This window comes from Eucyclogobius newberryi, unplaced genomic scaffold, assembly GCF_026437365.1.
Source record: "Eucyclogobius newberryi isolate DKJ021-1_F unplaced genomic scaffold, fEucNew1.0.hap1 SCAF_25, whole genome shotgun sequence".
Taxonomy (NCBI): Eukaryota; Metazoa; Chordata; class Actinopteri; order Gobiiformes; family Gobiidae; genus Eucyclogobius; species Eucyclogobius newberryi.
The window spans coordinates 158,500-181,008 of NW_027315890.1; the positions used below are offsets into that span (position 1 = coordinate 158,500).

Sequence of the window (22,509 nt, forward strand, 5' to 3'; positions counted from 1 at the left end):
GGACCGGGGTCGAGGGGAGGACCGGGGTCGAGGGGAGGACCGGGTCCGAGGGGAGGACCGGGGTCGAGGGGAGGACCGGGTCCGAGAGGAGGACCGGGTCCGAGAGGAGGACCGGGGTCCGAGGGGAGGACCGGGTCCGAGGGGAGGACCGGGGTCGAGGGGAGGACCGGGGTCGAGAGGAGGACCGGGGTCGAGAGGAGGACCGGGGTCGAGGGGAGGACCGGGGTCGAGGGGAGGACCGGGTCCGAGGGGAGGACCGGGGTCGAGGGGAGGACCGGGGTCGAGGGGAGGACCGGGGTCGAGGGGAGGACCGGGGTCGAGGGGAGGACCGGGGTCGAGAGGAGGACCGGGGTCGAGAGGAGGACCGGGGTCGAGGGGAGGGACTAACTCTATTATTCTATTTGTGATTCTTATTTTTGTCATTTAGACGTTAAAGACGTTAAAGTCTCAGTAAACTGGGTCAAGACCGGATCAGAACCAGAACTAAACCAGGTCTGAGGACGAGTTTGGCACTAAATAAAATATGTCCGAACAAAGTCTTAAAACTAGACCAGACCAGACTCCCTAGAAGGTCTGGATCAGCTGGACTGCATTTCCCAGGGTGCACTGGGGCAGAACAGATTTACAGCAGTTTTACAGCCTACACTTCCCAGGATGCACCAGGCTTTTCTCACGATGCCTCTAACCCTGAAAAAAAAAAAAAAAAATTAAATTGTTTTTATTCTGAATTTCAGTCGGTGAATGTTTAACGCATCGAATGTCAAGCTCTCAAACTCAAAGATGTGTCAGTGTCTCCATGGAGATTAGCAGGAGGCGTGTCCTCCTCCAGGCCTCGTCATGAGTCAGCTCTGCTCTACCCAAGTATTATTGTTAGTCTTGAATGTTGCGTTTGGCTTTTAAAAAGGTCCCATTTCATGCTAAATGGACTTTTCAGAGCTTCTAACCCTCTGACAGAGCTAGCGGTGCCTCATATGAGCCCAAAGTGGGTTTTGACTGATTCCTGCAGTTTTTAGCTAGAGAACAGTCTCTATCCTTCTCCTCGGACGAGCAGACAAACGGGGGCTAGTCACCCCAGGTGAGTTACGCAACATGTTTCCCTGTTTCAGCCCCTCCAGGAAGAACTCTGTACCTGTGACACGCCCCTCCCGTCCTCAAGAAGAACCGCCGCTATTTAGGCTCAGTTAGCTTCAAACGCTACTTTTGTTCCAACACTGCGCTGTGTCATGCGCTGTGTAGCGGTGCACACGCCTCGGTCTCCACGCTAGGCTACGTCACGGGGTGGGCGGGGGAGGCAGATCGCTCTTTGCGAGCGAATCTCAAACCAAGCCGTCTGCATTTCCGGGTTTGTGGGCGGGTCCAAGATATGGGTGATATTTCATAACTATTATGTTATGGGTGTTGCACAACACTTATCAAATACATCCTTAGGGTGGACTACGAAACGGGAAGAAAAGCATGGTATGGGACCTTTAAGGAAAAGAACTGTTACCACGGTAACGGGTTCATAGAACCGTGTTTACACTTGCCGTTTGAAGGCTTCATTCTGGACGGTTTAACACAAAGACCTTTTTAATCCGGCCTGAAAAACATTTAATTTATATGTATTCATTTCCAATAATATATAATTTTATGGCTAGGAATACGAGGCCTTTATTCCTCCCGTGCTGAGCAGCGCTGCCATGCTGCTCAGCGCTGCTGTAGCATCTCGTGCAGTGCCCATTTGCACAGGTTAGTCAGTACGTTCACATGCAAACGAAAAAACAAAGTTGCTTTAATCCACTACAATCAGACATCTTTGTGTGGGTGAAAACACTGCAAATAGACAAAGCTCCACGACCCACGCTGACCTATGACCCACGCTGACCTATGACACACGCTGACCCATGACCCACGCTGACCCACACTGACCTATGACCTCGGAAACCTAACCATACAAGGAAGAACACATCACCAGGGTTAGTGTGCACTTTATCTGCACAATAACTAACACGGACATGACATGAGAGATGAACAAAGCTGTGCGACTGCTGTTGTTCCAAAATGCACATGACAGTTGTTTATATGTGACGCAAAGGGTCAACTGGAACGGGGGGGCGTGTTAGTCCAATGAAACGACGCATATCGCCACCTAGTGGAGGACGACACGTTCTTGTCAGGACTTGTCCAAGACCTCAAAACCGAATGTTATAAAAAACTTTCTTTGCAGTAAACACACTGAGTGAGCAGAGCGGTCTGAGCGAGGAAAGACACGTGCGGAGCCAGCGTGGAGCCAGCGTGGAGCCAGTGAACCTTTGTGAGGAAAACCTCCAAACCAGTGCAAACCTGGACAGATCAGGAGCCACAGGTAAATACAGGAGGAGGTTTTTAACTGGTCAAAATATGTGAATGACTAACTCGGCGACTAATTCAGAATAAAACAATTTAAACTGAGTAAAGACAAAAGTGAGAAATTCAGCAGCTTTTAAAATGTCATCTGTAAGTGCTGCACAAAGCGGCAGCCGCTCACAGACAGCGTTGGGTTAGTTTGAACGTAGAACCCTGAGCTCAGGTCCGGTGTTGTGGTTACGTCTCAAACTGCGTGATGAGCGCCCGCACTTCTGGCGTCAGCTGCTTGGCGGCGCTGGCGGCTTCGGCGATGGCGCGGCGATAAGGACCTCTGCGTTTTCGGTCGAAACGCGCCTGAAACGTCTCGAGGAACGGCGACATGAGGCTCAGCGGCAGCACGGACGTGGTGCGTGAGCCGAACCACGCCACCCGCACTTCCTGCTTCACCACCCCGCCCCCGTCTCCATGGCGACTCACCGTGAGCGACAACACACGTGCCGGCCACCACGGAAACCCTGCGATCTTCGCCCAAACGATGTCGCCTACGCAAACGCAGCGTCCGTCTGCACCCACGACCTTCGGCACGGCGCGGCTCGACATCGGCCTAGGGTCCGGCCTAGAGCCAGGATTGTGGGACAGTTTCTGAGGAGGTTTACAGATTGACTTCGTGCTGGACCTGGTGCTACACTGCGACTGTTCCGAGGCCCGAGACTCAGTCCTGGAGCTGGGTCTGGACCTGGACCCGGATGAGGAGCCGGGAGACGAGGGCCTTGAGTCCACCACAGACCCAGAACGAGACCGGATTGTGGGGCTCTCCTTAGACCAAGACTCAGGGAGGGCTTGGTCTGAAATCTGCTCTGGACTAGTGTTAGGGCCTGAATCTTGGTCTGGACTAGTGTTAGGGCCTGAATCTTTGTCTGGACTAGTGTTAGGGCCTGAATCTTGGTCTGGACTAGTGTTAGGGCCTGAATCTTTGTCTGGACTAGTGTTAAGGCCTGAATCTTGGTCTGGACTAGTGTTAGGGCCTGAATCATGGTCTGGACTAGGATTTGAGTCCATTTCCATGGGCTCAGGTATGGTCTCTGAAACAGTTCTGTTTTCAGGTTCATGGCTCCCATTAATGGAGTCAGGATTGGAACCGGGTTCTGGAAGACTAGAGCCGGACTTGGGACCAGGACTAGACCTGGTCGGGACTTCAGAACCCTCCAAAGACTTTGGTCTTTCATGGAATTCCTTCTCATCGATCACTGCGTCTGAACAGAGCTCTGAATCGGACTCAGGGTCTGGTTCTGATACTGGTCTAGATCTCTGGTTTGGTTCGGGTCCAGGTTTGGGTCTCTGATCTAGTCCTGGTTCAGTCTCACTGGACTCGAGTTGAGTCTCTTTTTCTGCTTTTTCCTTACAAACAAATTTAACCTCATCTGAGTTTCTTTTTGTTTCTGGTTTAGGGTCTGGTCCTGGTTTTGTGCTGTACCTGTCCTGGTCTGGTCCGGTCTTGTCTGGGTCTGGCCAGCCGATAAAGTCCAGGTCAAAGTCTTGGGTTGGTCTGGGGAAAACCTGTTTTCTGCGGCTGCGTGAAGGGGAGGGGCTGGGGAGAACCGGGTGGTAGTCTGGATCTGAGCAAGACTCGGAGTCAGGATCAGGTTTAAGGACTTGTGTGGGGTGCTCCTCAGGGTGCTCTGGGTCCTGGTCTAACAAAGTCTTAGTACTGTTCTCTGACTCTGGTCTATACTCAGATTTGACCTCTGCTTTCAGGTCTGGTTCTGGATTCTGTTTGGAATTCTGGTCTTTCTGCTGAATCCTAGTCTCAGTCCTGGTCCCTGGTCTAGTCTCCGCTTTAGACCCTGGTTTAGACCCGGGCCTTGCCTCTTCTCTGCTTGGAGATCTGTTCTGCGGTCGACTGGAGGGTTTGGTCAGGGTTTTGGCTGAGTTCTTGCTGGTGCGCTGAGGTCCTGGGTCTAGTCTAGGTCCTGGTCTAGGTCTGGTCTTGAGGGGAGGGGGGCTAGGCTCTGGGTCGGTGCGGTACCTGTGTGGCTTTAGTCGGATTCTGGGTGGAGACAGAGCTGAGGAGATCCTCCGGGTCAGGACTCTGCTCCCGGCGGCGCCGCCGGAGTTAGATCCGAGACTGGGCCCTGAACTGGACCTGAGGCCAGATCCCGAGCCAGATCTAAGACCGGAGCCCGGCCCGGTCCTGAGAGAGTTGGGGGCTGAGCGCAGGCTATTGGACCTCGTGGTGTCTCTGCTCCTCTGGTCCCGGCCCGAGCTGCCACTGGCTGTGGGTCGCCGTGGGGCCGGGTTAGGAGCCCCTGCTCCAGTCCCGGGCCCCTTAGGGGGGTCTCTGCGTGCTCGCGTTGGACGAGCATCATCGCAGCGCAGGCGTTTGACTTCGGCCGGTAGGTTCTCGTCCAGAGGTTCTGGGTTTGGGCGGCGGCGAGCCGAAGGGGCTGGTCTGGGGCCGGCCACACCCTTGCACCTGTCGCACAGCACCTGTCGGGGGCGGAGCCGCACTAACATGCAGGTGGGCTCCTCGCTGTTGCCATAGCGACGGCGGGAGCGTTTGATTCTTCGAGGCGGCGGCTGAGGAAGGCTCTGGTGGTACGTGTCTCTGAGGAACAGAGGAGGAGGGTACGGGGCCCCCTGGTGGAACAGCGGGGTCAACGTGGGGTCAGGGGATGAATCTTCTGCAGAGAGAGGGGGCGGGGCTGGGACGTGTCGCCGTGATGACTCTCGGCGAGGAGGAAACGTTGAGATGGGGATTCCGTACGGACCGAACCTGAAGACGAGATCAACATATAAACATATGAGTGATACTAACTCCGCCCCCCAGGGGGCACAAACATATGCGTGATACTAACTCCGCCCCCCCAGAACTGAAGGAACACTTACTCACTCCTGAATAGTGACAAAGCCATAACGGCCCATGTCAGAATCCACTAGAGGCGCACTGCCACTCCAGTCCTGCAGGAGTGCTGTTCCGTTTCAATGTTACTGGAAATACACTATTTAATTTGGCCTTAATTAATACAATCAACACTTAATGAACCCTTCAATAACGTGTGGTCAGATGCATGAATCCAGTAACACTGACTGGACACGTGGGGGTTGTATACACAGGTGACCACCGCCCCCCCCGCACACCGACCAGCGGCACCGACCAGCGGCACCGACCACTGGCACCGACCAGCGGCACCGACCAGCGGCACCGACCACTGGCACCGGTCAGAGCTTTTTAGCTGAAATGTGAGGACACTTTTGAATATCTCACATGTTTTTGGGATAAATATTCATAAAGTATTAAACTGACCATGATATTTCTGATGATGTAAATCTGACCCTTTTGAACATGTCTGGACCTAATACTTCAGTACATAAATACTTCAGTACATAATACATAATACTTCAGTACATAATACTTCAGTACATAATACTTCAGAACATAAATATTTCAGTACCTGCGGGACAGGTCCATGAGGACACCGGAGAAGACCTTGTGTCCCACGCAGAAAGACACCACGAGTGCGTCGTCGATCACGTGATCCAGAGAAACCCGCACCTGAGTCCCGGGCCGGAGCTCCGAACCGGGCTCTGGGGCTTCTGCGGGCTCCTGAGCTCGGTCTGCGGCCTGTTCCCCGCTGTCCTCCCGGCGGCTCTCCGCGGGCTCCCGCAGCGCCGTGAAAAGCGAGGCCGCGGGCTCGGTCCGGTCCGGGCTCCCGGTCATAGTTCTCTCGGTGCAGGCGCGGTCTGGTCCGTTGGGTTGGCCCAGAGACAGTCCGGCCTCTGGAGCCTCCAGGGCCGCGGGCAGAGACAGCGGGGACACGGCGGACTGCACCGGGTCCAGCTCTGTTCCGGGGCCGTGGTCAGAGAGGCCTTTACCCGCAGCCGAGTCCCGCAGCAGCGGCGTTAGCTCCGGGGCGGAGTCGGGGCTCTGGAGCTCGGTAGCATTAGCTTCAATGCTAACATGGAACCTGTCTTCGTCCTTGTCGCTAAACACGGCGCAGAGGCACGGCCCCGGAGGCTCAGGCAGACCGGGCGGGAGGCCCGGGAGGCTCAGTCCGGAGCAGGCCGGGTCCGGGGGCCTGGGCTCGGGAGGAGGAACCGTCAGAACCGCAGCAGCTCCTGGCTCACGGGCCACGGCCGCCATTTTGTTCCGTTGTGATACGGAGCGGCACATTGCTCCGCCTTCTGTGACCGCGGCACTGCGCAAGCGCATTTCAATTGGCTAAAGAAGCTGTCTGTTAAGGGCTTCACGCGGAACGTGGGCTCTGATTGGTTATTTGTGACGCAGAGAGGAGTCCGTTTGTTAGAACAAAAACATCTGTTTTTTATCAACAAAAAGAGAAACGCGGACCACGAGCCCCAATTCCACAATAATATACCACAATAAAGCCTCAAGGACTGATCAAACCAGGACTAAAGCAGGACTAAACCAGGTCTAAACCAGGTCTAAACCAGGTCTAAACCAGGACTAAAGCAGGACTAAACCAGGTCTAAACCGGGACAAAAAGCAGGACTAAAGCAGGGCTAAACCAGGTCTAAACCAGGACTAAAGCAGGACTAAAGCAGGGCTAAACCAGGTCTAAACCAGGACTAAAGCAGGACTAAAGCAGGACTAAACCAGGACTAAACCAGGTCTAAACCAGGACTAAAGCAGGACTAAAGCAGGACTAAAGCAGGGCTAAACCAGGTCTAAACCAGGACTAAAGCAGGACTAAAGCAGGGCTAAACCAGGTCTAAACCAGGACTAAACCAGGTCTAAACCAGGACTAAAGCAGGACTAAACCAGGTCTAAACCAGGTCTAAACCGGGACAAAAAGCAGGACTAAAGCAGGGCTAAACCAGGTCTAAACCAGGACTAAAGCAGGACTAAAGCAGAGCTAAACCAGGTCTAAACCAGGACTAAAGCAGGACTAAACCAGGACTAAACCAGGTCTAAACCAGGACTAAAGCAGGACTAAAGCAGGGCTAAACCAGGTCTAAACCAGGACTAAAGCAGGACTAAAGCAGGGCTAAACCAGGTCTAAACCAGGACTAAACCAGGTCTAAACCGGGACAAAAAGCAGGACTAAAGCAGGGCTAAACCAGGTCTAAACCAGGACTAAAGCAGGACTAAACCAGGACTAAACCAGGTCTAAACCAGGACTAAAGCAGGACTAAAGCAGGGCTAAACCAGGTCTAAACCAGGACTAAACCAGGTCTAAACCAGGACTAAAGCAGGACTAAACCAGGTCTAAACCGGGACAAAAAGCAGGACTAAAGCAGGGCTAAACCAGGTCTAAACCAGGACTAAAGCAGGACTAAACCAGGACTAAACCAGGTCTAAACCAGGACTAAAGCAGGACTAAAGCAGGGCTAAAGCAGGGCTAAACCAGGTCTAAACCAGGACTAAACCAGGTCTAAACCAGGACTAAAGCAGGACTAAACCAGGTCTAAACCAGGTCTAAACCGGGACAAAAAGCAGGACTAAAGCAGGGCTAAACCAGGTCTAAACCAGGACTAAAGCAGGACTAAAGCAGAGCTAAACCAGGTCTAAACCAGGACTAAAGCAGCACTAAAGCAGGGCTAAACCAGGTCTAAACCAGGACTAAAGCAGGACTAAAGCAGGGCTAAACCAGGTCTAAACCAGGACTAAAGCAGGACTAAAGCAGGGCTAAACCAGGTCTAAACCAGGACTAAACCAGGTCTAAACCAGGACTAAAGCAGGACTAAACCAGGTCTAAACCGGGACAAAAAGCAGGACTAAACCAGGTCTAAACCAGGACTAAAGCAGGACTAAAGCAGAGCTAAACCAGGTCTAAACCAGGACTAAAGCAGGACTAAAGCAGGGCTAAACCAGGTCTAAACCAGGACTAAAGCAGGACTAAAGCAGGGCTAAACCAGGTCTAAACCAGGACTAAACCAGGTCTAAACCAGGACTAAAGCAGGACTAAACCAGGTCTAAACCGGGACAAAAAGCAGGACTAAAGCAGGGCTAAACCAGGTCTAAACCAGGACTAAAGCAGGACTAAACCAGGACTAAACCAGGTCTAAACCAGGACTAAAGCAGGACTAAAGCAGGGCTAAACCAGGTCTAAACCAGGACTAAAGCAGGACTAAAGCAGGGCTAAACCAGGTCTAAACCAGGACTAAACCAGGTCTAAACCAGGACTAAAGCAGGACTAAACCAGGTCTAAACCGGGACAAAAAGCAGGACTAAAGCAGGGCTAAACCAGGTCTAAACCAGGACTAAAGCAGGACTAAACCAGGACTAAACCAGGTCTAAACCAGGACTAAAGCAGGACTAAAGCAGGGCTAAACCAGGTCTAAACCAGGACTAAAGCAGGACTAAAGCAGGGCTAAACCAGGTCTAAACCAGGACTAAACCAGGTCTAAACCAGGACTAAAGCAGGACTAAACCAGGTCTAAACCGGGACAAAAAGCAGGACTAAAGCAGGGCTAAACCAGGTCTAAACCAGGACTAAAGCAGGACTAAACCAGGACTAAACCAGGTCTAAACCAGGACTAAAGCAGGACTAAAGCAGGGCTAAACCAGGTCTAAACCAGGACTAAAGCAGGACTAAAGCAGGGCTAAACCAGGTCTAAACCAGGACTAAACCAGGTCTAAACCAGGACTAAAGCAGGACTAAACCAGGTCTAAACCGGGACAAAAAGCAGGACTAAAGCAGGGCTAAACCAGGTCTAAACCAGGACTAAAGCAGGACTAAACCAGGACTAAACCAGGTCTAAACCAGGACTAAAGCAGGACTAAAGCAGGGCTAAACCAGGTCTAAACCAGGACTAAAGCAGGACTAAAGCAGGGCTAAACCAGGTCTAAACCAGGACTAAACCAGGTCTAAACCAGGACTAAAGCAGGACTAAACCAGGTCTAAACCGGGACAAAAAGCAGGACTAAAGCAGGGCTAAACCAGGTCTAAACCAGGACTAAAGCAGGACTAAACCAGGACTAAACCAGGTCTAAACCAGGACTAAAGCAGGACTAAAGCAGGGCTAAACCAGGTCTAAACCAGGACTAAAGCAGGACTAAAGCAGGGCTAAACCAGGTCTAAACCAGGACTAAACCAGGTCTAAACCAGGACTAAAGCAGGACTAAACCAGGTCTAAACCGGGACAAAAAGCAGGACTAAAGCAGGGCTAAACCAGGTCTAAACCAGGACTAAAGCAGGACTAAACCAGGACTAAACCAGGTCTAAACCAGGTCTAAAGCAGGACTAAAGCAGGGCTAAACCAGGTCTAAACCAGGACTAAACCAGGTCTAAACCAGGACTAAAGCAGGACTAAACCAGGTCTAAACCGGGACAAAAAGCAGGACTAAAGCAGGGCTAAACCAGGTCTAAACCAGGACTAAAGCAGGGCTAAACCAGGTCTAAACCAGGACTAAACCAGGTCTAAACCAGGACTAAAGCAGGACTAAAGCAGGGCTAAACCAGGTCTAAACCAGGACTAAAGCAGGACTAAAGCAGGACTAAAGCAGGACTAAAGCAGGACTAAACCAGGTCTAAACCGGGACAAAAAGCAGGACTAAAGCAGGGCTAAACCAGGTCTAAACCAGGACTAAAGCAGGACTAAAGCAGGACTAAACCAGGTCTAAACCGGGACAAAAAGCAGGACTAAAGCAGGGCTAAACCAGGTCTAAACCAGGACTAAAGCAGGACTAAACCAGGACTAAACCAGGTCTAAACCAGGACTAAAGCAGGACTAAAGCAGGGCTAAACCAGGTCTAAACCAGGACTAAAGCAGGACTAAAGCAGGGCTAAACCAGGTCTAAACCAGGACTAAACCAGGTCTAAACCAGGACTAAAGCAGGACTAAACCAGGTCTAAACCGGGACAAAAAGCAGGACTAAAGCAGGGCTAAACCAGGTCTAAACCAGGACTAAAGCAGGACTAAACCAGGACTAAACCAGGTCTAAACCAGGACTAAAGCAGGACTAAAGCAGGGCTAAACCAGGTCTAAACCAGGACTAAAGCAGGACTAAAGCAGGGCTAAACCAGGTCTAAACCAGGACTAAACCAGGTCTAAACCAGGACTAAAGCAGGACTAAACCAGGTCTAAACCGGGACAAAAAGCAGGACTAAAGCAGGGCTAAACCAGGTCTAAACCAGGACTAAAGCAGGACTAAACCAGGACTAAACCAGGTCTAAACCAGGACTAAAGCAGGACTAAAGCAGGGCTAAACCAGGTCTAAACCAGGACTAAAGCAGGACTAAAGCAGGGCTAAACCAGGTCTAAACCAGGACTAAACCAGGTCTAAACCAGGACTAAAGCAGGACTAAACCAGGTCTAAACCGGGACAAAAAGCAGGACTAAAGCAGGGCTAAACCAGGTCTAAACCAGGACTAAAGCAGGACTAAACCAGGACTAAACCAGGTCTAAACCAGGACTAAAGCAGGACTAAAGCAGGGCTAAACCAGGTCTAAACCAGGACTAAAGCAGGACTAAAGCAGGGCTAAACCAGGTCTAAACCAGGACTAAACCAGGTCTAAACCAGGACTAAAGCAGGACTAAACCAGGTCTAAACCGGAAAAAAAAAAGCAGGACTAAAGCAGGGCTAAACCAGGTCTAAACCAGGACTAAAGCAGGACTAAAGCAGGACTAAAGCAGGGCTAAACCAGGACTAAACCAGGTCTAAACCAGGACTAAAGCAGGACTAAAGCAGGGCTAAACCAGGTCTAAACCAGGACTAAAGCAGGACTAAAGCAGGGCTAAACCAGGTCTAAACCAGGACTAAACCAGGTCTAAACCAGGACTAAAGCAGGACTAAACCAGGTCTAAACCGGGACAAAAAGCAGGACTAAAGCAGGACTAAAGCAGGGCTAAACCAGGTCTAAACCAGGACTAAAGCAGGACTAAACCAGGACTAAACCAGGTCTAAACCAGGACTAAAGCAGGACTAAAGCTGGCTAAACCAGGTCTAAACCAGGACTAAAGCAGGACTAAAGCAGGGCTAAACCAGGTCTAAACCAGGACTAAACCAGGTCTAAACCAGGACTAAAGCAGGACTAAACCAGGTCTAAACCGGGACAAAAAGCAGGACTAAAGCAGGGCTAAACCAGGTCTAAACCAGGACTAAAGCAGGACTAAACCAGGACTAAACCAGGTCTAAACCAGGACTAAAGCAGGACTAAAGCAGGTCTAAACCAGGACTAAACCAGGTCTAAACCAGGACTAAACCAGGACTAAAGCAGGACTAAACCAGGTCTAAACCAGGACTAAACCAGGACTAAACCAGTTCTAAACCAGGGCTAAACCTGGACTAAACCGGGTCTAAACCAGGACTAAAGCAGGTCTAAACCAGGACTAAACCAGGGCTAAACCAGGTCTAAACCAGGACTAAACCAGGTCTAAACCAGGACGAAACCAGGGCTAAACCAGGACTAAAGCAGGACTAAACCAGGTCTAAACCAGGACTAAACCAGGACTAAACCAGTTCTAAACCAGGGCTAAACCAGGTCTAAAGCAGGGCTAAACCAGGTCTAAACCAGGTCGAACCCAAGTCTAAACCAGGTCTAAAGCAGGACTAAACCAGGTCTAAAGCAGGTCTAAAGCAGGTCTAAACCAGGTCTAAAGCAGGTCTAAAGCAGGACTAAAGCAGGTCTAAAGCAGGTCTAAAGCAGGTCTAAAGCAGGACTAAACCAGGTCTAAAGCAGGACTAATCCAGGTATGAACCAGGAGTAAATCAGGACTAAACCAGGTCTAAACCGGGACAAAAAGCAGGACTAAAGCAGGGCTAAACCAGGTCTAAACCAGGACTAAAGCAGGACTAAACCAGGACTAAACCAGGTCTAAACCAGGACTAAAGCAGGACTAAAGCAGGGCTAAACCAGGTCTAAACCAGGACTAAAGCAGGACTAAAGCAGGACTAAAGCAGGACTAAAGCAGGACTAAACCAGGTCTAAACCGGGACAAAAAGCAGGACTAAAGCAGGGCTAAACCAGGTCTAAACCAGGACTAAAGCAGGACTAAAGCAGGACTAAACCAGGTCTAAACCGGGACAAAAAGCAGGACTAAAGCAGGGCTAAACCAGGTCTAAACCAGGACTAAAGCAGGACTAAACCAGGACTAAACCAGGTCTAAACCAGGACTAAAGCAGGACTAAAGCAGGGCTAAACCAGGTCTAAACCAGGACTAAAGCAGGACTAAAGCAGGGCTAAACCAGGTCTAAACCGGGACAAAAAGCAGGACTAAAGCAGGGCTAAACCAGGTCTAAACCAGGACTAAAGCAGGACTAAACCAGGACTAAACCAGGTCTAAACCAGGACTAAAGCAGGACTAAAGCAGGGCTAAACCAGGTCTAAACCAGGACTAAAGCAGGACTAAAGCAGGGCTAAACCAGGTCTAAACCAGGACTAAACCAGGTCTAAACCAGGACTAAAGCAGGACTAAACCAGGTCTAAACCGGGACAAAAAGCAGGACTAAAGCAGGGCTAAACCAGGTCTAAACCAGGACTAAAGCAGGACTAAACCAGGACTAAACCAGGTCTAAACCAGGACTAAAGCAGGACTAAAGCAGGGCTAAACCAGGTCTAAACCAGGACTAAAGCAGGACTAAAGCATGGCTAAACCAGGTCTAAACCAGGACTAAACCAGGTCTAAACCAGGACTAAAGCAGGACTAAACCAGGTCTAAACCGGGACAAAAAGCAGGACTAAAGCAGGGCTAAACCAGGTCTAAACCAGGACTAAAGCAGGACTAAACCAGGACTAAACCAGGTCTAAACCAGGACTAAAGCAGGACTAAAGCAGGGCTAAACCAGGTCTAAACCAGGACTAAAGCAGGACTAAAGCAGGGCTAAACCAGGTCTAAACCAGGACTAAAGCAGGACTAAAGCAGGGCTAAACCAGGTCTAAACCAGGACTAAAGCAGGACTAAAGCAGGGCTAAACCAGGTCTAAACCAGGACTAAACCAGGTCTAAACCAGGACTAAAGCAGGACTAAACCAGGTCTAAACCGGGACAAAAAGCAGGACTAAAGCAGGACTAAAGCAGGGCTAAACCAGGTCTAAACCAGGACTAAAGCAGGACCAAAATAGGACTAAACCAGGTCTAAACCAGGACTAAAGCAGGACTAAAGCTGGCTAAACCAGGTCTAAACCAGGACTAAAGCAGGACTAAAGCAGGGCTAAACCAGGTCTAAACCAGGACTAAACCAGGTCTAAACCAGGACTAAAGCAGGACTAAACCAGGTCTAAACCGGGACAAAAAGCAGGACTAAAGCAGGGCTAAACCAGGTCTAAACCAGGACTAAAGCAGGACTAAACCAGGACTAAACCAGGTCTAAACCAGGACTAAAGCAGGACTAAAGCAGGGCTAAACCAGGTCTAAACCAGGACTAAAGCAGGACTAAAGCAGGGCTAAACCAGGTCTAAACCAGGACTAAACCAGGTCTAAACCAGGACTAAAGCAGGACTAAACCAGGTCTAAACCGGGACAAAAAGCAGGACTAAAGCAGGGCTAAACCAGGTCTAAACCAGGACTAAAGCAGGACTAAACCAGGACTAAACCAGGTCTAAACCAGGACTAAAGCAGGACTAAAGCAGGGCTAAACCAGGTCTAAACCAGGACTAAAGCAGGACTAAAGCAGGGCTAAACCAGGTCTAAACCAGGACTAAACCAGGTCTAAACCAGGACTAAAGCAGGACTAAACCAGGTCTAAACCGGGACAAAAAGCAGGACTAAAGCAGGGCTAAACCAGGTCTAAACCAGGACTAAAGCAGGACTAAAGCAGGGCTAAACCAGGTCTAAACCAGGACTAAACCAGGACTAAAGCAGGACTAAACCAGGTCCAAACCAGGACTAAAGCAGGACTAAAGCAGGGCTAACCCAGGTCTAAACCAGGACTAAAGCTGGACTAAAGCAGGGCTAAACCAGGTCTAAACCAGGACTAAACCAGGACTAAAGCAGGTCTAAACCAGGACTAAACCAGGTCTAAACCAGGACTAAACCAGGTCTAAACCAGGACTAAACCAGGTCTTAACCAGGACTAAAGCAGGACTAAAGCAGGTCTAAACCAGGTCTAAAGCAGGTCTAAAGCAGGACTAAAGCAGGTCTAAACCAGGACTAAACCAGGTCTAAACCAGGACTAAAGCAGGACTAAAGCAGGTCTAAACCAGGACTAAAGCAGGTCTAAACCAGGACTAAACCAGGTCTAAACCAGGACTAAACCAGGTCTAAACCAGGACTAAACCAGGTCTAAACCAGGACTAAAGCAGGACTAAAGCAGGTCTAAACCAGGACTAAACCAGGTCTAAACCAGGTGTGACGAAGGACCCGCCCCGTTTCTGCCAGGTGCCTGATTGACAGGTCGAGTAGCCAATCACGCGTTAGCATAGGCAAGTTAGGTTGAGGATGCTACGTGTTTGCAGAGTTTTCCCCCACATCGTGTAGAGCTTGTGGTTGTAGTTTGGTGTGCGTGATAAAAAGTGAGTATTTGTTAGAAACGAAAGTAGACATAGACACACCATTTGTTCCATGATTGTATAAAGTGTTGCATGCCATTCGAATTGTTTAATAGTGTAGTTAAAGTTATATATTTACCTTGTTTTGTGTTTGTGAATGCTAAGTGCCTCGAGCTAAGCGCTAACAGCAGTAGCTCCGACGGAGCTCATGTATATTTGTGCATTATATGTTATTGTTTTACAGATTTTATTATAATTTATGTTCTCCTTGTTTATATTACAGAACCACACACACGTATTTACATGATTAATAACTGCTCTGTAAATACCAACCACCAGTATTATTTGACTGAAATCTTTAATAAAGAGAAAACCCTGGATCATCTCTCCCAGTGCATTCTTACCAATGCCCCCTGGCGGTCACAACCCGTATAAAACCAGTAAATTAGCTCTCCCCAAAACAAATGGTGCCGAAACCCGGGACAAGTGAGGCCACCGTGGAATAAATAGAGATGTATTCAGACCAGAGTCACCTTCTACACGATGCAGGTGCTCGGCCACGCCGAGACAGAAGACCACCTGTTTGGATGCAGGACTACGTGTCCACCCCTGCACAGCAAGCTGCTCTCAATGCATATGAGCAGCAACAACCATATCCCAGCGTGGAGAGATCGGTGGGGAGAATTGCCAGGACGACGTCTCTCACACCTCCACAGCCTGCTGACTGGAGTGAACTAGAAGGAGCCAGAGCTATGGATCCATATGCTGCTGAATATTCCCTGCGTTTACCTGTAAGTACACCAGTCACGCCCAGGCAGAGACCAGCTGCAGAAGAAACATCTGACACTCTAGCATTGTTACACCGAGTGCTTAACGACAATCATAGTATGCAAAGACAGATGATGGACATGCAAAGGCGCCTTGATGCAAGAGAGTTCTCATCCCAACGATTCATCCCGATGCCAGCCCCTGCTCCACCACAAGGCCTACGTGCACCTTTGAGCCAGGATCACAGTCAGCTTCTGCTCTCTGCTCCGCCTGCACAAGCTGTGAACTTTATGTTGCCTACAGATCCTGAGTACTGGCCACCTCCTCCCCCTCCTGTAACAGATGAGTTCATTGAAAGGCCACTATCACCGCCACCACAAAGGATGGTGTCTGAACTCACGGAGCTGCTAAGGGACATGAGAACTACCCCACAAGATCCGCCAAGGTATGTTGCAGATACACACCACTCCCCATCTCCTGTGCCGACGCCAGAGTATGGCAGCCCCTATACTCCACCAAGACGTGAGTCAGAGCACACCAGACCCCTGCCTCCTCCTAAACATGAGGTGGTGTATCGCGGCCCTAAGCCTACAATCCCTTCATTCACAAAGGGTGATCCAAGAGAGTTTGCCAGGCTCAAGGTGGCCCTGGAGAATCTTCTGCCTGAAGACGCCACTGAACGCTTTAAGTATCAAATACTGTTAGACCACTTAAAGCACGAAGATGCCTTGCTTATTGCCGATTCATATATCAACTCACAGCAGCCATATACAGACACAATGGCCAGTTTAACTGAGCGTTATGGCCAGCCCCACCAGTTAGCACTCAGGAAGATTGCTGACCTGATGGAGTCCCCAAACATAGCTCGTGGAGACACCCTGGGCTTTGAGCGTTTTGCACTGAGGGTGAGAGCGCTGGTGGGCTTGTTGGAACAGCTAGGTGAAAGTGGACAGACAGAACTCTGCTGCGGGTCACATGTGACACGTTTATTATTTAAGCTGCCACAAGATATGAGAGCTGAGTTTAAAAGGTTCCTTTACCGTTATGCGTGTCACAATTCCCAGCCTTCTGCACTTCTCCGATTGGCTCAATTATGAGCTGAAGATACAAGAGACAGTGTTTGAGTCATTACACAGTGAAGTAAGGAGTAGCAGTGTACCCAAGTCAGCTCGGCACCATGACAATAAGAGCAGCAGAAACACTAACATCTTTCATACAGGAAACAAGCCCAGTGATCCCCCGCCAGCAGAGCAGACAACAGTCACTCCCAAGAAGTCCCCTTTTTGCCCATATTGTGTCAATACACTACACTACCTTGACCAGTGTGGTAATTTTGCCCTGTTAACAGTGGATCAGAGAACGGCGTGGATCAAGTCTAACAGAAGGTGCTGGCGCTGCGCACGTTCACATCAGGCTGCCCAATGTCGTTTGAAAGTCACATGCCCAAAGTGCAAAGGAAAACACCTGCAGGCCCTACATGACGTTAATGCAAAGCCCTTTGAGACACCATTAAGCCCCGTCAGCTCAACCAATGAAGTTTTGTACCTTGACAGACGTTCTGGCTGCAACCAAGTCCTGTTAAAGATTAGCAGGGTGCTGCTCCGCAATGGTGAGAATTCACTAGAGACGTATGCAGTGCTTGATGACGGATCAGAGCGGACTATTCTGCTTCCTGCTGCAGCCCAAACACTCAAACTCATTGGTGAGCCAGAAGACCTTGCCCTCAGAACTGTTAGACAAGACATCAAGGTCATGCATGGTGCAGCGGTGTCATTCACCATTTCCCCTGCAGACCAGCCAATGAAGACGTTTGCCATTAAAGGTGCATTTACTGCTGAGCCACTGAGTTTAGCTGAACACACATACTCAGTGGAGGCACTCCAGCGAAAGTACAGACACCTCAGAGGTCTGCCACTCCCAGCAATGAACAGAGTACGCCCCCTATTGTTGATAGGCTCTGATTACCCTCACCTCATCACTCCAGTTGCCCCTGTGCGCCTCGGACGTCCTGGGGGACCCGCTGCTGTGAGAACAAGGTTAGGCTGGACACTTCAGGGGCCGATTAAGAATGCCAAACACCCATCTACCTCTCAGCAGTGCCTTCACCTCTCCACCATGTCATCCTCTGCTGAAATACTCCAGAATGTGGAGAAGTTGTGGCAATTAGACATCCTCCCCTATCGCAGTGAAAAGCTGGTGGTGCGATCCAGGCAGGATCAGGAAGCAATACAGCTGCTGGAGGATAAAACCACACGTGTGAACATCGATGGTGTCCAGCGATATGCCACTCCCCTCCTCAGAGTAAAGAACATGCCACAGCTTCAAGCCCCAAAGGAGGCTGTGCTGGCCAATCTTCGTAGCACAGAGAAAAGACTCACTGCTCGATCCAGAGTTGCCCCCAAAAAGCAACAGTCTATGCCCAGGCTGGAGCTCTGTGCAGCACTGACAGCTGCCCAGCTCTCTACACTCCTGCAACGCGAGCTGACCGTGCCAATCAACAGTGTTATCCTCTGGACAGACTCCACCACCGTCCTCACCTGGTTACAGTCAGACTCCTGTCGTTTTAAGGTGTTTGTGGGAACACGAGTGGCCGAGATCCAGGAGCTAACAGACCCGCTGAGTTGGAGGTATGTGAATACAGCACAGAACCCAGCCGATGATGTCACTCGTGGTAAAACCTTGCAGGAGTTGTCTAACAGCGGAAGGTGGAAACATGGGCCAGCCTTCCTACAGCAGCCACCAGAGACCTGGTCCATGCAACCAGCCAAAGAAGAACCTCAGGATGATCCTGAACTAAGAAAATCTACCATCTCCTGCCTTGCCACCACAGTTGCCAAGACCACACGACAGTTACAGGAGGACCAGTGCTCCTCCTTCACTGAACTCATAAACATGGTCGCATCGTCCTATCACGGGGCGGCACCTGGCCAGGCCGCTCCCTCTGCTGCAGACCATCAGAAGGCGGAGAGGGAGATCCTACAGCAAGCCCAACAGGATAGTTTTCCAGATGAGTACAACTTGCTGAGCAGTAACAAGCCAGTTGCCTCTGCTAGTCGGCTGTTGACCCTGTCCCCAGAATTTGATCCCACTGCAGGGCTTATTAGAGTTGGTGGGAGGCTAAGGCGCTGCAGTCAACTACAACCGGAGTCCATTCACCCTGTGGTCTTAAATCCCCATCACCGAGTTACTCAGCTCATCATCAAGGACACAGACATTGCCCTACGTCACCCAGGCTCAGAGCGCCTGTTTGCCGAACTAAGGCGGAAGTATTGGATACTCCGGGGGCGAGAGGCAGTGAAAAGACACCAGCATTCATGCCCAGAGTGCCAAAGATGGAGAGCAATGCCAACTGTGCCCAAGATGTCAGATCTGCCAGAGGCGAGGTTGAGACTGTTTAAGCCGCCCTTCTTTTCTACTGGTGTGGACTGTTTTGGACCTTTCACTGTCAAGGTGGGCCGTCGTCTGGAGAAAAGATGGGGTATTATATTTAAGTGCTTGACAACACGAGCCGTGCACTTAGATATTCTCTCCAGTTTAGACCACGATTCGTTTCTCATGGCACTCCGCAGATTCATTGCCAGAAGAGGCAAACCAGCTGAACTCCTGTCTGATCAGGGGACAAACTTCAAAGGAGGAGAGCGGGAGCTCAGAGAGGCCTTTGAAGCCCTACAACCTGAACTCCGTGATCATTTGGCCAAGCACCAGATCCGGTTTAAGTTTAACCCGCCAAGTGCCCCACATTTTGGGGGTGTGTGGGAAAGGGAAGTGAGATCGGTCAAAGTCGCACTTTATGCCACCATCCAGTCTCAGTCTGTTCCAGAAGAAGTCCTGAGGACTGTTCTCACAGAGGTTGAAGGGATTTTGAACTCCAAGCCCCTGGGTTATGTTTCGACAGATGTGGCAGACCCAGACCCTGTGACCCCTAATCTGCTTCTCATGGGGCGGCGCGACTCCTCCCTACCACAGGCTGTTTATGAGGATGCAGAGCCTTTAAGTCGACGCCGCTGGAGGCACAGTCAAATGTTAGCAGACCAGTTCTGGGCACACTTTATCCGGTGCTACCTCCCAACCCTTCAAACCCGCTCCAAATGGCACAAGGACCCAGCACAGCTGCAACTCGGGACCACGGTCATGGTGATGGACCCTCAGCTACCGAGAGCCCTCTGGCCAATTGGACTGGTCACCAAAGCTCTTACTGGGAAGGATGGAAGGGTTCGTGCAGCTGAAGTCCGAATCAAGGATAAGACCTACACCAGGCCCGTTGCACGCCTTGTAGCCCTACCCGCCATCCCAGACACTGACTTTGAAACTGTGCGTCCTTCTTAGGTCTCAAATTTGCTGGACAAATTAGGGGGCGGCTGTGACGAAGGACCCGCCCCGTTTCTGCCAGGTGCCTGATTGACAGGTCGAGTAGCCAATCACGCGTTAGCATAGGCAAGTTAGGTTGAGGATGCTACGTGTTTGCAGAGTTTTAGTTGTTTTCCCCCACATCGTGTAGAGCTTGTGGTTGTAGTTTGGTGTGCGTGATAAAAAGTGAGTATTTGTTAGAAACGAAAGTAGACATAGACACACCATTTGTTCCATGATTGTATAAAGTGTTGCATGCCATTCGAATTGTTTAATAGTGTAGTTAAAGTTATATATTTACCTTGTTTTGTGTTTGTGAATGCTAAGTGCCTCGAGCTAAGCGCTAACAGCAGTAGCTCCGACGGAGCTCATGTATATTTGTGCATTATATGTTATTGTTTTACAGATTTTATTATAATTTATGTTCTCCTTGTTTATATTACAGAACCACACACACGTATTTACATGATTAATAACTGCTCTGTAAATACCAACCACCAGTATTATTTGACTGAAATCTTTAATAAAGAGAAAACCCTGGATCATCTCTCCCAGTGCATTCTTACCAATGCCCCCTGGCGGTCACAACCCGTATAAAACCAGTAAATTAGCTCTCCCCAAAACACCAGGACTAAACCAGGTCTAAACCAGGACTAAAGCAGGACTAAAGCAGGTCTAAACCAGGACTAAACCAGGACTAAACCAGGTCTAAACCAGGACTAAACCAGGACTAAAGCAGGACTAAACCAGGTCTAAACCAGGACTAAACCAGGACTAAACCAGTTCTAAACCAGGGCTAAACCTGGACTAAACCAGGTCTAAACCAGGACTAAAGCAGGTCTAAACCAGGACTAAACCAGGGCTAAACCAGGTCTAAACCAGGACTAAACCAGGTCTAAACCAGGACGAAACCAGGGCTAAACCAGGACTAAAGCAGGACTAAACCAGGTCTAAACCAGGACTAAACCAGGACTAAACCAGTTCTAAACCAGGGCTAAACCAGGTCTAAAGCAGGGCTAAACCAGGTCTAAACCAGGTCGAACCCAAGTCTAAACCAGGTCTAAAGCAGGACTAAACCAGGTCTAAAGCAGGTCTAAACCAGGTCTAAAGCAGGTCTAAAGCAGGACTAAAGCAGGTCTAAAGCAGGTCTAAAGCAGGTCTAAAGCAGGACTAAACCAGGTCTAAAGCAGGTCTAAAGCAGGACTAAAGCAGGTATAAAGCAGGACTAAACCAGGACTACAGCAGGACTAAACAAGGGCTGAACCAGGTCTAAAGCAGGACTAATCCAGGTATGAACCAGGAGTAAATCAGGACTAAACCAGGTCTAAACCAGGACTAAAGCAGGACTAAAGCAGGGCTAAACCAGGTCTAAACCAGGACTAAAGCAGAGCTAACCCAGGTCTAAACCAGGACTAAACCAGGACTAAAGCAGGACTAAACCAGGTCTAAACCAGGACTAAAGCAGGACTAAAGCAGGGCTAAACCAGGTCTAAACCAGGACTAAAGCAGGACTAAAGCAGGGCTAAACCAGGCCTAAACCAGGACTAAACCAGGACTAAAGCAAGACTACAGCAGGACTAAACAAGGGCTGAACCAGGTCTAAACCAGAACTAAACCAGGACTAAAGCAAGACTAAAGCAGGACTAAACAAGGGCTGAACCAGGTCTAAACCAGAACTAAACCAGGACTAAAGCAGGACTAAAGCAGGGCTAAACCAGGACTAAAGCAGGACTAAACCAGGTCTAAACCAGGACTATAGCAGGACTAAAGCAGGGCTAAACCAGGTCTAAACCAGGTCTAAAGCAGGACTAAACCAGGTCTAAACCAGGACTAAACCAGGTCTAAACCAGGACTAAAGCAGGGCTAAACCAGGTCTAAACCAGGACTAAACCAGGACTAAAGCAGGACTAAACCAGGTCTAAAGCAGGACTAAACCAGGTCTAAACCAGGACTAAACCAGGTCCAAACCAGGTCTAAAGCAGGTCTAAACCAGGTCTAAACCAGGACTAAACCAGTTCTAAACCAGGGCTAAACCAGGTCTAAACCAGGACTAAACCGGGTCTAAACCGGGACTAAACCAGGTCGAACCCAAGTCTAAACCAGGTCTAAAGCAGGACTAAACCAGGTCTAAAGCAGGTCTAAAGCAGGTCTAAACCAGGTCTAAAGCAGGTCTAAAGCAGGACTAAAGCAGGACTAAAGCAGGTCCAAACCAGGTCTAAACCAGGTCTAAAGCAGGACTAATCCAGGTATGAACCAGGAGTAAATCAGGTCTAAACCAGGACTAAACCAGGACTAAAGCAGGACTAAAGCAGGGCTAAACCAGGTCTAAACCAGGACTAAACCAGGACTAAAGCAAGACTAAAGCAGGACTTAACCAGGACTAAACCAGGACTAAAGCAGGACTAAACCAGGTCTAAACCAGGACTAAAGCAGGACTAAAGCAGGGCTAAACCAGGTCTAAACCAGGACTAAAGCAGGACTAAAGCAGGGCTAAACCAGGTCTAAACCAGGACTAAACCAGGTCTAAACCAGGACTAAAGCAGGACTAAACCAGGTCTAAACCGGGACAAAAAGCAGGACTAAAGCAGGGCTAAACCAGGTCTAAACCAGGACTAAAGCAGGACTAAACCAGGACTAAACCAGGTCTAAACCAGGACTAAAGCAGGACTAAAGCAGGG

The 22,509-nt window shown here is 49.9% G+C and overlaps 1 protein-coding gene across 1 annotated transcript; it reads right to left on the reverse strand.

Annotated features, from left to right (window-relative positions):
• Window positions 1-704: 704 nt before the first annotated feature.
• LOC140372542 (uncharacterized) lies at window positions 705-6,678 on the reverse strand. Its single transcript, XM_072459674.1, has 2 exons — window positions 5,778-6,678; window positions 705-5,098 (listed from the first exon to the last, which is right to left on the reverse strand). Exons 1-2 carry the CDS (start codon window positions 6,533-6,535, stop codon window positions 2,563-2,565), a joined length of 3,294 nt encoding a protein of 1,097 aa, XP_072315775.1. The 5' UTR covers window positions 6,536-6,678; the 3' UTR covers window positions 705-2,562.
• Window positions 6,679-22,509: the final 15,831 nt, after the last annotated feature.